At 39.7% G+C, this 15,022-nt stretch overlaps 1 protein-coding gene across 1 annotated transcript in view; it reads left to right on the top strand.

The window, feature by feature from the left end:
- Nucleotides 1-15,022, top strand: part of LOC108932776 (regulator of G-protein signaling 7-like) — a 63,069-nt gene that overhangs the window by 23,141 nt on the left and 24,906 nt on the right. The window contains exons 4-6 of the mRNA XM_018749347.2: nucleotides 2,794-2,890; nucleotides 8,703-8,753; nucleotides 13,959-14,065. Coding sequence (XP_018604863.1) covers nucleotides 2,794-2,890; nucleotides 8,703-8,753; nucleotides 13,959-14,065 — 255 coding nt within the window. The remainder of the gene's footprint in view (nucleotides 1-2,793; nucleotides 2,891-8,702; nucleotides 8,754-13,958; nucleotides 14,066-15,022) is intronic.

Genomic DNA, 15,022 nt, shown 5'->3' with positions numbered 1-15,022 from the left:
AAACCTCAAGGATTTCTACCTTTGTAAGAGCTCAAAGTCATTTTTCAACCAGACACAAATTCCCTGTTCTTACTCTGCATCAGCATACACATTGCCATTCAGGTGTAACTATTTCAGCTGAAAACATTTTATGTAATGCTTACTATATGTATTTACCCAGGGTATCATCAGCAGTATTTCGTTCACACTCCATGCAACATAATAGCATTTCATAAGCAGAACTGTGATTTGCAGTTATGAATTTAACAGAGAAGTTTGTTAGCAACATGTGTATGTGTTAAAAATGTGTTACCCTGATTTCTTTCTTTTGTGTTGAGCAGGGCTATATACCCTTCATCATTTCTGTGCCCTTACTGAAGACAGGTTGAATTCCAGTTGCCTTATTTGGATTCCTTTGTCCTTCTGTGTACAATGTTTACCCATTATCATTTTTAAATAAAAATGTTGTGGTAGTGAATTTGCCTGACTTTTTCTGTATTGCCTGTTATGAGATCCTACCACCAGCCTATTCCTTATTTAAGAACTCCTAGATGTCCTTTGGAAGAGGGCATTTAAAAAGTTGGTTGCGCAACCTGTTGGCTGAATCTAATCCGGCTGTTTCTGAAACATGCATGCAGTAAAAAAGAGGCTTGCTTTTTTATTTATTTATTTATTTATAATCTGGAAAAAGCAATGCTGTTTTCCAGTCCCTTAAGTATAATTTTGTTGTGGCCTTAGGCATACCAAAGCACTGCAGTGATCATATACTAAAGCCAATGTTCCATGCAGTTGTAAGACTACATCTAATTGACAACTGGGATTCTATGAACTTTATAATTGCACAGCAATTGGCAGTTCTGTTATTTTCAGTAGGGCACTTCACACCAAGGTTCACACTGCTGGACCCAAAAAGGATGTGATAAAGCTCTGAAGGGACTCTAAGCTGGGGAGGTGGACAAGGATTAACTGCATTTCACAGTCCAACTGAAGACAGGTCTTAAAAATAACTTGCAGACTCCAACATCAGTGTTTTTCACATTGCCTCTGCAGAAAGCAAAAAATAAAGGTCTGTTTTAGAATTGGATGAGCATCTGCCATTTTTTGTGAAAGGTATTTTGTGTTTTCTCTATATGCCACTTGAATCATAACCATTATTATTATTCTTATTATTATTATTATTATTATTATGCAGACATCAAGTTTACTGTATTAAATGCTCGAATAATATGAAGACAGTAGGGTAAAAACCTTACTAATTAGAGAGTTTGGTAGGCTGGATTATGTACATTACTGCTTTGAATTTCCTTTGATTAATGTAGTCTTCTGATGATTTAAAGGATTTTCTACAGTTTATTTAGCAGTAAAGAACTGATTCCCTGTCAGAAAGCCATCAGTGAGTATATACAATACAGAGAGACTCTGACATTTTAAACCTCCCCTGACAAGGCAATGTCTTTGTTAATTGTGTGATAGAATGTTGTCAGAATTAAGCATAATAAACATTCACAGATCCTCCAATTGTACATTTTACAGTGTTTCCACAGTTACGGTATATTATTATGACCACCCACAACATTTAAAATGATAGTCAGTGTAACACATTGCCACACGAAACATCTATATGAGGCAGGCTAACAGTAAAGGAGCAGCAAGAAATAAGATGGGCTTTTCATTCTGTCAGACATCCATCTTCCATTCACTTCAGGTGTAAAGTTGAATATGACTGCCACATTTTTCATACTCCTTTAGTTGCCATTGTCTTTTTGAGTGCTGACAGTTTGTATGGCTATTGATTTATAATCTTATGGTTTTTTTGATTTGAAGTGCTGTTTCTGCTGAATTACACACACGCACACACCATCTGAAACCACTTGTCCCTTATGGGGTCACAGGGAGCCAGAGCCTAACCTGGGAACACAGGGCATAAGGCTGGAGGGGGAGGGGACACATCCAAGATGGGACACCAGTCCATCACAAGGTACCCTAAGTAGGACTCAAACCACAGAGCCACTAGAAAGCAGGACCCAGTTCCACCCACTGCACCACTGTAGCATTGCACCCCCCGGCTGAATTACTCTATTACGATACTGTATTCAATAAATGGGTTAATCATTGTAAATTTGCTTATCTAACATTGTAAATCATCTTGGGCAAAGGTTTCATCTTAAAATATATATATATATATATATATATATATATATATATATATATATGAAATACATAACAAATATATTGTATACATAAATAATATATATATATCATATATAATACACACACACACATTTTCAGAACCGCTCATCCCATACGGGGTCACGGGGGAACCGGAGCCTACCCGGTAACACAGGGCGTAAGGCCGGAGGGGCAGGGGACACACCCAGGACGGGACGGCAGTCCGTCGCAAGGCACCCCAAGCGGGACTCGAACCCCAGACCCACCAGAGAGCAGGACTGTGGTCCAACCCACTGCGCCACCGCACCCCCCTTCATATATAATAGTTACATATAAATTATGTCTTATGCAGTAAAAATGTATATACTTTTTCATGTATTCAGTTTTTGATTATATGATTTGAATTAAGTGCATTTTAATTCAAGTCAAAAAATATATGTGTATGAATGACAGCAGCAGAATTCACTTGCAAATAATAATTCACAGTTGGATGACATCGTTACATTAATGGTAATGAGTGGTGTATGTACAATGGAGTTTGTACCAGTATCTTTATATCTGTCCTGTTGAAATACAGATCTTTAAAGGGGTGTTTACAACATGTCTAACATTGTTTATTTGTTGTTTTTTTTTTTGCTTTATTAGATGGAAGATTTAATAGCACGCATGCAAGATGAAAAAAATGGAATTCCTATCCGCACAGTGAAAAGTTTTTTATCCAAGATCCCAAGTGTTTTTTCTGGTAAGGTTGTTTCTTTATGTGTATCCACTGTATTTGGCAGTTCACAAATATATCTGTTAAAATCTATGTTTCTTAATAGGATGTTTTGGATTTTGGGGGAAAGTTTTACACCATTATTTATGTGGCTTTGTTTACAGAACAGACATTACAGAAATTTTCTGCCATTATTTGTGTGGCTTTGTTTATAGAAACTGTTTAAGAGAAGTTCTGTAAAGCAGCCATTATGGGATTTGGACTTGGCACTTTCTTTTCATTTGCTAAGCTTTCTATTGACTCCACAGCCTCCACAACCACTTCCAACTTGTCCCGGATCAAACAGTGCTAAACTTGGACCTACAGTACCACTGATTGCTTTTATGTCTCAGATAAACAATTCAAACTATTGAACTGGCTTTACACATTTTAATATGTTTTCCTTTAAAGTGAAGAATGATGAGGTGAAAGTCAAACAAGTTTGTATTTGAAAGAAATCATTCCCATGAAGCACAGTTGAGTTCATGGGCATTCAGCTTTGTTGTTTTTAGGGAACAGGTATAACAATAAGAACTTTCCAATGCAAAATTTATGTCACCTTGTGCTTGTTATGAAGTTTGTAGGCAATAATAATAACGTACTGATAAATTTTCAATTTGGTTAATGGTACAAAAATACAATGCTACATTATAACAGCACAAATATTACACTGAAGACTTATGTGACCATTGGAGTAAATGATATAAAGTATGCATTTGTAATGTTTGTGCCAGAAAGCTACAGTACTCCTGTCTTTCTCTTGATGTCTTCACAACAGTGAGCTTCTAGAGTTTCTCACTCTTTTATTGCTAATACAACACTTAAACACTGAGCAAGCACACACACACACACACACACACACACTCTGAAGCTGCTTGTCCCAAGTAGGGTCTCAGTGAACCAGAGCCTAACCTGACAGCACAGGGCATGGGGGGGACACCCAGGACAGGACTCCAATCCAATGCAAAGCACCCCAAGTGGGACTTGAACCCCAGACTCACCAGAAAGCAATACCTGGCCAAGCCCACTGCAACACCATATCCCCCTGATGACTGAGCATATTTTCCTTTCCTTCTATCATCATTTGGTTGGAAGCAGTGAGCACTATTTGCTAGCATGAATTAAAAATGCTATAATCTAAGAATTGATTGAAACTGTATATAGCTACTATATCAAAGCCTCTCTGCTCAGAAGTAAATCTGCCAAAATACCCAACAAAAACAAGTCCCGTGTTGATACAGATAAATGTACATATAATTATAAGTGATGAACCTGCCTGTAGTTTTTATAACAGACAGAATTTAAGGTGCTTCCTCACTGCCCTTCATTGGCAAAATGGCTGTATTTATTACAGGGAAACACATTTTTCATAATTACATGTATACTTTTTGTATACATTTTTCCATTATTAGAATGGATAAAAAGAATAGCAATATTAACAATAAAAAATAAGTAGTGTAAACAGTTAATTTCAACAGAATTTTATCCTTTCAATGGAGTCATTTTGTCTTGAACTCCACTCACATATGTTTCAGAAAATGAAACTTTCAACTCTGATTACTAGAATGTACTAACATGATACATTTGTGCAGTTTTTTTCCTTATTAGTTAAAATGAAAATTATTTGAAAGGGAAGCTCACTACTTTATAAGGAATTTACATCCCTGTGCCATTGGTTTTCTAAAGCAATGGCTGAATGCAGAACAGAATAGAATTGTGACATACTGTATGATGCTTGCACTTGGCTGGCTACTGTTTTCACATGCTGTCTGTCCCACTTTGGTGGGTTTATTCATATTGACAAATCAGCATTGCCAGTTGATCTCACGGGTACTGGCCTGATATCAGCTTTCTTTCTGCCCATGTCTTCACACTTTAGTGCATTTGTTGAAGCTGTCCATGGTGCTGAAATGTGGGCCAGCCAAGGTTGAACATGTACATTATAAAAATGAAAACACATTAATAACGATTAATATACAATATTTAACATGCACACTATAGTACAGCTCTGATTACTAAAAAAAAATGACGTTGGTTGTATCACTGAACATTTGTAACTTTCATAGCACTTAGTACGTATTGCATGAGTCTAATTTTTCTTAGTATAACATAACATAACATAACATCTGAAGGGCACAAGCTCTGTTCTGAGCACAAATAGTAAACAAAGACTATAATTTCTTAGTAAGAAAACAAATCAATACTTACTTTAGTGCTGCTTGATAGAAAGATAGAGGCTGGGACAACAGACACCTATATTTATATTATATCACATCTATCAATATTTTTGAAATATTATTACCATTCTGAGCAATTAGCATTATTCAAACCTTAACATAAGTTCAAGTTCAGTATATGAAACTCTTGTGTTGGCAGTATGCCTGAAGTTCTACTGTATTTCAGCACCACACTACAGTGTGCACTATACTCTGGATTCTTTCAATAAATGTAGTTTGGAGCCCATTAGCAAAAGTGGGTCACAGATGGAGGGAAGTCCTGTTTACCCTCAGCATGTTCATTTGGGTCATTCACAACACTCCTGTCCTAGAGGCCTGTTAAAGAAGAGTTTACTAATCCCTCTCTTTGGCAGAAACCCCCAAAAAGTGGCCCATACAGGTGGCTAATGTCTGGAGCAAAATGAGGATGGAGTGAGAGGGAACAGGTTGAATGGATCAGGGAGATTTGAGAGTTTTTCATGTCTTTGCATCTCCTTGATGCCAGAGCAAGTGATGTTATTTTGTACCAAAACAATGACTTTAATTAATCTCTTGAGCCATGTTACATAATAATTGTAAGGTTTTAAGGCTTCTGAAAGCCACATCTTCTTTAACTCTGTACAAGCCAAGTTACATTTCCTGTCAATGTTATTTTTTCAAGTTTATTGTCATAGGTACAAGTACCGTGTACAAGTATCATGAAATTCTTCTTGAATGCTTCTCCACAGACTATGGACAAGACAGAGACAATAGAAATACTGCACAAAACAAAACATTGACAATGATAGTGAGTAATGCAATAACAATAACGATAACAATAAATAACGATAACAGTAATAACAATAATGCCAATAGACAGTCAGAGAACTCAGAACGTGAGAATGAGAATGAGAATGCTTAAAGTGATAGTATAATTTACCAGTGTGCTCGGAAGGAACAGTCCAACTCTGTTTACCAAAAGTGGCACATTGGTGAGTATTGTATACTCTTACAGCACTGGGGTAAAAGCTGTTCCTCTACCTGGCAGTGCAGGTTCGAATAGACCTGAGCTGCTTTGCAGATGGCAGAGAAGAGAAAAGTGCCCACGCGGGGTGACTATGATCTTTCCTGATGCACATCGTCTTTCTGAGGCAGCATGTGGTGTAGGTGTCCTGGACTGCTGGTAGCTGTGTGCCGATGATTTCCTGAGCTGTTTTGACTACCCTCTGCGGGGCTTTCTTGTCCTGTATGGAGCAGCTGCCACACCAGGATGTAGTACACTCTGTAAGGACAGACTCCACAGCACACCTGTAGAAAGTGGTGAGGACTATAGTGGACATCCTGGCTTTCTTCAGACGCCTGAGGAAGTGGAGGCGTTGATGGGCCTTTTTGATGGTTGATGCTGTGTGCTCAGTCCATGTGAGTTTGGCAGTGAGGGTGACTCCTAGGAATTTGAAGCTGTTGACCCTCTCTACAATGTCCCCTCCTATGTAGATGGGTGCATGAACCGTATCCTGTTTCCTGAAGTCAATCACCAGCTCCTTAGTTTTACTGACATTGAGAGACAGGTTGTTGTCCTGGCACCACTCTGCCAGGAGCCTCACCTCCTCTTTGAAATTACATTTAAATTTACATAAATAATATCAAAACATAACTTTATCCATAAACACAACTGTCAATGATGAGGGCTGGAGACTGAAGAGAGGGTGAGGACCCAATCGCGGGTGGTTTATTCTTGGGCATGCAAACACAGGAACAGGCAGGAGGAACCAGGGGGAACTGCTGAAAGGGGACTGGGAGAATGAGGAGGGGGTCATGGTTTGTATCGCAAGGGGGACAGTTGTCTCAACAAGATTCTGCGAGCCTGTGAGGCAGCGCTGCTTCTTTTATCTCTGGGTGTTCTGATTGATGGCCAGGGGCATAGCCAGAACTTTTTTTTCAGGGGTGGCCAAGTAAGACCCAGTGATTTCATTGGGGTGCCCAAAAAAAAAAAAAATCACAACTGACTGTGACATGCTGTACCAAAAGCAAATTCTACAGACAGAAATTCTATAAATTCTGCAGAATTTATTACAAATGTACACAAGAAATTACAGTGGCAGTACTTAGAAGTGTCTGTAGGAAAATTATGATATTTAATACGATCCTTATTCTACATTATTTATATATTTAGATGCTAATGATGCAAATTGGGTATTGGAAATTATTATTTTTTTGTTTTTGTTTATGTTTGCAGATACAACTGATGTAACCTACATACCTAGTGGGCAACGACTGACTACATGAGTGTTTTTGCTCATCTCCGATTCTGATCTGATGTGTGTTGTGTCTCTAGAGCTTCTCCATAAGCTCCCTCTCGGACTGTATCTCTGCTTCCCCCTTGTCTCTTTTAGCTGTACACATTTCCCCTGCTTTTTCCCTCTCTGTAGTATTAATTTCCCTGCCTCTTCATCATTTTCAGTTTTACTGGTACTAGTCCTCAGTTTGTAAAAAAAAAAGGAGAGTATCTTCATTTTCCTAATCTTCCCCTGCTTTCCTTTTGCTCTCTACAGTTTATACAAACATACCTATCAAGAAACACTTTTTATTATTAAATTGAATAGCTAATTACAAAAAACGCTGACAGACCTATAATGTAAGCGTATTATGATGTGGTAGCGTTATGGGTGGTAACATTATTTTTAAAAATTAGCGAGCTAACAGCGGCAGTTAACTTAAAGTTTAGCTAACATTAGCCTAGTAGCTAAGTTATGCAATATCTAATGGTAAGCTAACATTTGTTTGTCATGATGAAACATCGTAGGACCTCAACTTTAACAAACTCTCACAAAATGGTAGTGAAATGTAAGTAAATAACACTGATTTTACTCTCCTGATCACCGAATCTTCTTGCGGGGGACTTGGCTGGAGTAACGCTCCCGAAATTGAGTTTTCCTGCTCCTACTCCTCCCTCCTACACACAGAAATTTCTGCCATGCGGGTGGTTTGCAGCTCTCAGCCTAATAGCGCCGCACGGAACACTATGTGCATCGTACAAGTGAAGTTTGAGCGGTGAAAAAAGTCACCTGTCAGTGTGGTCAGAGTGCTTTGTACAGGAGGGGTGGCCGAGCTTCAGTCAGGGGTGGCACTGGCCACCCATGGCCACCACGTAGCTACGCCCCTGTATGGCAAGTGCGGTTGTTTGACCTAATGGTGTCGGCATGGTTGTGACAATAACTAGGCAGAATGCATTGGTCAACAAATCTATGAGATTTAGATCCAGGCAACAGCGTGTCAAGTTCAGCCACAACTGTGGTGAAATACACCTGAAATACATTATTATTCCTTTTTGATTAATCCAAAGATCTACAATGTTTTAAAACCAGCAGTTATGATCAATGGAACACATTGACAGAATGGATGAACTCAGTCCACATGTCGGATCCAATTGTAAACTCATACTGAATGTACAATGTATATTATACACTCTGTATATTTTTAAATCAAACCACTGTTACACAAAATGAACACCCTGTCGATTGTATTGAAATAAAACATTTTGCTTATACCAGTTTGCACGCAGATATTTTATTGTATCTAAATTTAAGAAATATGTTTTTCTTTAGGGTCTGACATTGTACAGTGGATGGTGAAAAACCTAAACGTTGAAGATCAAGGTAACATATTTTTATTATTGCTAATTTATAACTTTTCTCCACATTATATGGCATAAGTTTGAATTTCTGAATGAGATAAATCATATGCTGAGGAGACACAATGGAAACTTTAATTTACAATATTGGCTTTTAAATGATATGTAGGTTAAACTGATTTGTATATGTCAAATATGCAGCTCTACAAATGAAGCTTCTTTATGTGAAAGCAATGACAGCAAGGCAAAATAACTGTAATAATAAAAAAGGTGGCCTCCCTGACACCTGTGAATCAGCTGAGGGTATACCTCTTCACTCTGGGTATCATGTTCCACCCACATCAGGTTACACTTATCAGGTGGCACGGTGGCACAGCGAGTAGCCGTGGTGTCTCACAGCACCTGGATGGTGCAAGAGGACATGGGTTTGAACCCTGCTCAGTCTGTGTGGAGTTTGCATGTTCCTCCTGTTTCTGTGTGGGTTTCCTTTGGGTGCTCTGGTTTCCTCCCACACCCCAAAGACAGGCTTGTCCGGTTCTCCCATAGTGTGTGAGTGACAGAGAGTGTGTTTCACTGATCTATGAATGAGTGACTCATTGTAAGTAGTGTATCTAGCAGTGTAAGGTGTGTGGGCTGATGACACTACATAGTATCCACTGGTTGTTACTTTGGAGAAAAGTACCTGCTAAATAAGTAAATTTAAACTTGAAAGTACAAATGTGAAGTAGTAACGATTTGTAAGAGTTTATAAGTATTTATAGCAGCGTGTATACTTAAATGCACACATATATACCAACACTCTTCAAAAGGGCTGGCCAGAAGATAACCAACTAATACAAGCATGTACATACATAACTTATTTAACATAACACACATCCAGGTAACTTACATAACATATAACAATCATCCAAGTTTATATTGGTTTTTTGCTTGAGTCTGATGTCTAGTCTAGTAGTTTTTACAATGCAATACAGAGGATGATTTTTTTCATCCTGCATTGGTTGAACCTATAAAATTCACTGGGCAACGTAAGCATGTTTGCATTGTAAAAGTTTCTTACATGGCTACTTTCTTATTTGGACAGTTTTTTTTTCCTCTGGGGTGTTTTTCAATTTGACTTTGTTGATACAGCTTTGTATTTTTGGGTAGCAAAGCGAGTGGTGCTGATTCCTCACAATCCCTGGGAGCTGTTAGAAAAAGTAGGTTTGATTTCTACTCAGTCTGTGTGGAGTTTGAGTGTTCTTCCTGTGTTCATATAGGTTTTCTTCGGATTCCTCGTATAGTCCAAATATGTGTCAGGGGAATTGATGACACCAAATTGCCTGTAGCTCCAGCCACTGGTTAGTCAGTGCCCATCCCAAGTCCAGGTAAAATGGTGAGGGTTGTTGTCAGAAAGGGTGTTCTGTCGTAAAAAATCTCTGCTCCAATCACAGCTCCAAACGCTGCGGTACATAGACGTAGAACAGCCAACCTAGATTCAGCTAGAAAACGTACCGTAAAAACTGAATAGTATACATCTTGCTACTTTTACTGAACATTACAGGTTTAACACCTTATATAAGCAGTTCAGTTCCTGGGATGTGAACCAGCCGCTGTGATATGAAAATTCTGTGTCCTTTTTGTCTTTCCTGTATCCATCACCATGCTGCCTGCTGGTGTTTCACTACTGTGAAGGTGCTGTAAACTGCTGGTTCTATGGAAATAACAATGGGGGCCAGGGTAAAAAGAAGTGAAAAAATGCACCACAGTATACTGTGCAATATCAGAGTTTGCAATACAATCAATGAAGAGTCAAACCATCAGGGAACATGACTCAGCTGAGAAAAAAAACAAATTGGAGCCATTTTCCTGAGGCATAATGGGCCTTAATGTTCCAGATATGGGACCGCATTGATCTTGTGCTGCCATCTGCCCTGTTCTCATTTTGCACTCATTAGCCACCAGTTGTGGGCTTTTCTTTGCTTGTGCTTTTCCTAAAATACTCCTCCGTGAATTCTTAAATTTAGAATGGTGACCTTGTAAAGTTTCAGGGTCTCAGTGTCCAAATGTGTTCAATGGGATTTGGCCCAAAATGCAGTTTAAGCTAATTTTTTCCTTAATTTTTTCTGCTTGTTCTAACCTCTCTGGAGTGATGTGAAAACTTGAAAGTACAATTTTTCTGTGAGTGTCTGATTTCATATTGAAAACATTTGCTTTAACAAAACAGGAGAAACGACAAGTCTCATTGTGCAGAAATCTACATTCTCTGCTTGGTCAGTATGTGTTCAGACTGGAGGCACACTATTAAATGTAAAGAATGTACATTAACTCTGCAGAGCATAACAAGTTTGTGTGTTTTTCTCACAAAATTCTCCCACTCTGTTACATGTGGTATTCTACGCTTAAGTAAGTGTTGTGTAGCCACCCATCCTGGATCGGGGCCTTGGCGTGGCGGAAGGGATGGTGTGATCTAGGGGTCTCCAGAGCTATATCGATGGGAGCAGTATGCACCTGGTAGGGTCTCCAAAGACGAACAGGTCTAGAGTGAAGGTCCAGATTAACACGATCCAAAAACCCTTTTACCTTGCCCGGAATAGGGTCACCGGGACCTATCCCTGGAGTCAGGCCTGGGGGCAGTGTTCCTAGGCTAATGCCTGTTGGCTGGGCAGCCCACATAACCCGACCAGGCTCAGCCCAAAAAGGCAACGTGGGGGGTCCAACATGGAAGTTGGGTGTGATGCTTTTCAGGTGGCAGGAAAGGGCAGGGTGGTGTGTGGTGTTGTGGCCCGTTGCGGCACAAACTGGCTCTTGGCACGTGGAATGTAGCCTCATTGGGGGGGAATGGAGCCGGAACTGGTGCAGGAGGTTGAGAGATACCAACTAAATATAGTTGGGCTCACTTCCACTCACAATGTTGGCTCTGGAACCAAACTCCTCGATAAGGGGTGGTCTCTGTCCTACTCGGGAGCTGCACAGGGTGAGAAGCACTGGGCGGGTGTGGGGATACTCACAAGCCCCCAGCTGGCTGCCATACAGTTGGAGTTTATTGGATGAGAGGGTTGTCTCAATGCGACTTAAGGTTGCAGAGAGGAAAACTTTGACTGTTGTGTGTGCTTATGCACCAAACAGTAGTTCAGAGTATTCGGCCTTCTTGGAGAGGGTGGGTGGGGTTCTGGACTGGGCCCTACCTACGGACTTCATAGTCCTACTAGGGGACTTCAATGCTCACATTGGCAATAACTGGGAAATCTGGAGGGACGTGATTAGGAAGAATGGCTTGCCCGATCTGAACCTGAATGATGTAATGTTATTGGACCTCTGTGCTAGTCATGGTTTTTCTGTCACAAACACCATGTTCGAACACAAGAATGCTCATGAGTGTACTTGGCACCAGAGCTCCTTGGGCTAAAGGTCAATGATCGACTTTGTAGTCGTTTCATCTGACTTGAAGTCTGAGTCCATGGTTCTCTCACGGAAAAAGATGGCATGCCCCATAAAGTTAAGAGGAGAGAATTTGCCCCAGGTGGAGGAGTTCAAGTATCTTGGGATCTTATTCACAAGTGAGGGGAGAAGGGAGCGTGAGATCAACCACAGACTAGGAGCAGCGGCAGCAATAATGCAGTCGCTGTACCGGACTGTAGTGGTGAAGTGGGTACTTAGCCGTAAGGCAAAGCTCTCTATGTACCGGTCGGTTTACATCCCTACCCTCACCTATGGTCATGAACTCTGGGTAATGACCAAAAGAATAAGATCGCGGATACAAGCGACTGAAATGAGTTTTCCCCGCAGGCTGTTGGGACTCACTCTCCATGACAGGGTGAGGAGTTCGGACAGCCGGGAGGAGCTCAGAGTTGAGCCGCTACTCCTCTACATTGAGAGGAGCCATTTGAGGTGGTTCGGGCATCTGATAAGGATGCCCCCTGGACGCCTCCCTTTAAAGGTATACAAGACATGGCCAACTGGGACGAGGCCCTGAGGTTGGCCCAGGTCCTGCTGGAAGGATTATATCTCCCAGTTGGCCTGGGAATGGCTAGAGATGCCCCAGGCTGAGCTGGAAGAAGTTGTGGGGGACAGGGGCAGCTGGGCCTTTCTGCTCTCCCTGTTGCCGCCGTGACCCTAGGAGGACAAGTGGGCAAGAAAATGGATGGATGGATGGATGGATGGATGGATGAATGGAGTGTAGCCTAGTTACCAGTAAGGTGTGCTTTACTCAGTGCTGCCCTGACTAGTACACTTCATTGCCCATAATGAAATTATTTGTCATGGGCACACACACACACACACACACACACACACACACAGTGCTACTTGAATGCTTTTCTTTCTGCTACCTTTTGATCTAACTAGACAACTTTCCTATGTAATTCTTGAAACATATTTACAGTAATTTTGTCAAGAATTACAGTTTCTCTCATCCAGTCTCAAACATTTTAACTTTTCCTAACATGGTCAATACTTAATGTTTTACTCAATTTTTCATATACCACTTTCATCTGCCAAGTAGCTTAAAATGTATGAATTTTATAATGTTTGAAATTATTCCAGTGAATTTGATTAATAGACTACCCAAACCCTAGATTTGTAGAGATAGCTTGTCTCTTTGTATTTCAATACAACATTTTTGTATTGAGTTTTCTCTAGGTACTCAAGTTTTCCCTACCAGTCGTACTGTTCAAGTTCGTTGGTTGCTCTACTGCAAATGTCCTTAGCCCTACTGTAAATGTCCTGCTGTAAATGCCCAGTCTTTCTATGTGTCTGAAAGTGTGTGCATCTCTGGATGTGTCGTAGAGAGAGAGAGACATACTGGTAATACCCACTTTAGACCCAGATTACTTCCTATACTTCCTACAATTACCTCTGGCCCAACACATCTCAAGTGACTAAAAATAGATGGGTGGATCATTCTTATGCTCAAAGATTAGAAGTAGTGTTTTCACTGCACTGCAACAGAGGCATGCATCTGATTATGACATTTCTTACAACTTTTTCTACATTTGATTTTTTTTCAGTTCTCTTGAGAAAAACAGTTGCTTTTTCATATTCCTGTTCTTGTTTAAGATTTTAATTTCCCCTGAATTATTATTCTCTTCTTCTGTCATTGTTTGCATATTCCAAGGATGATAACTATTATATGTAAATATAATAATAGAAGTGCTGCTGTGCTGTCATTATCATTGGTATAACATTGCAAATATTCCAAAGGCTTATTTTGAGGAAAGAGTTGAGATGACTTGAATGTGCTGTGTTCCAGTGGAAGCCCTCCACCTGGGCACTTTGATGGCAGCACATGGCTACTTCTTCCCAATCTCAGACCATGTACTTACATTGAAAGATGACGGGACCTTCTACAGGTTTCAGGTGGGAGCAGAAAATGTGTCTGTCTGTGGGAGGTATCCTTAGAGTCTTCAGTTTTTTGTTTGGATTCAATGGTAACAGATAACTGATTTAAAAAGCCCTCTCCACACTTGTAGTACCTTTTCATTCCTCATCTTTCCCATCTATGGAAAAGTAGCTGAATCAAGTACAAATCCACTGACTGTACAGATAAGGGGACAATCAGTAACGTTTGTGCTGCTTACAGAGAGAAAATTTATTTATTTTGTTTTATGAAATTTGCTTTCATGCACATGTTTAACCTATAATAGCATTATGGCAGTATTATTATTCATTCACTGATTTTTATGCCCATTCAGCTATATATTGAAGACATTTTGTGAATTTATCTGCATTTATCCTGCAGTATGGTAGTATTAATTCTTTATTTTTTTACTTTGTTCTGTTACTGACTGCATCTGTTTTTGATTTGTTTACCTATCTGCATATTATCTGTTGAAACCCCACACTTCCCCTGGGCCTGTATGGGTTCAGTAGATCTAATTATAACATTTATTTTTTCCACAGTGAAACCCATGAGACCATATTATTTTTTTCAATATGAATCTAGTTCCAAATTGAGGCAACTGTGGCAATAAATTTAGTTACATTTCAGACCCCTATGAAGGAAGCCTAAAACATACAGAAAAGATTTATATGTCTAAGCAATGGTCTTTGGACAGTGGTAATATAAAAGGAGAACAAACATTTGCCAAGTCTGCACAAAATGTACTGCCCTTTGTGTACTAAAAACTCTTCCTTAATGATTATCTCCAGTTATTATATGTCCCTTTGAGTTATGATATGTGTATATTTAGCATTAGAAGTAATAGCTGTGATTAGTGCTGCTTTCATCTTTCTATAATGACAAACAGACTACCTTTCACAATAAACAAATTTACTGACCATTAATGGTCCCCTAAACAGTATAAAGTGGAGGTA

This window comes from Scleropages formosus, chromosome 4 (assembly GCF_900964775.1).
Source record: "Scleropages formosus chromosome 4, fSclFor1.1, whole genome shotgun sequence".
NCBI classification, from domain to species: Eukaryota; Metazoa; Chordata; class Actinopteri; order Osteoglossiformes; family Osteoglossidae; genus Scleropages; species Scleropages formosus.
Note: the sequence above shows the minus strand (reverse complement) of the source record. Positions and strands in the feature narration are given on the sequence as shown.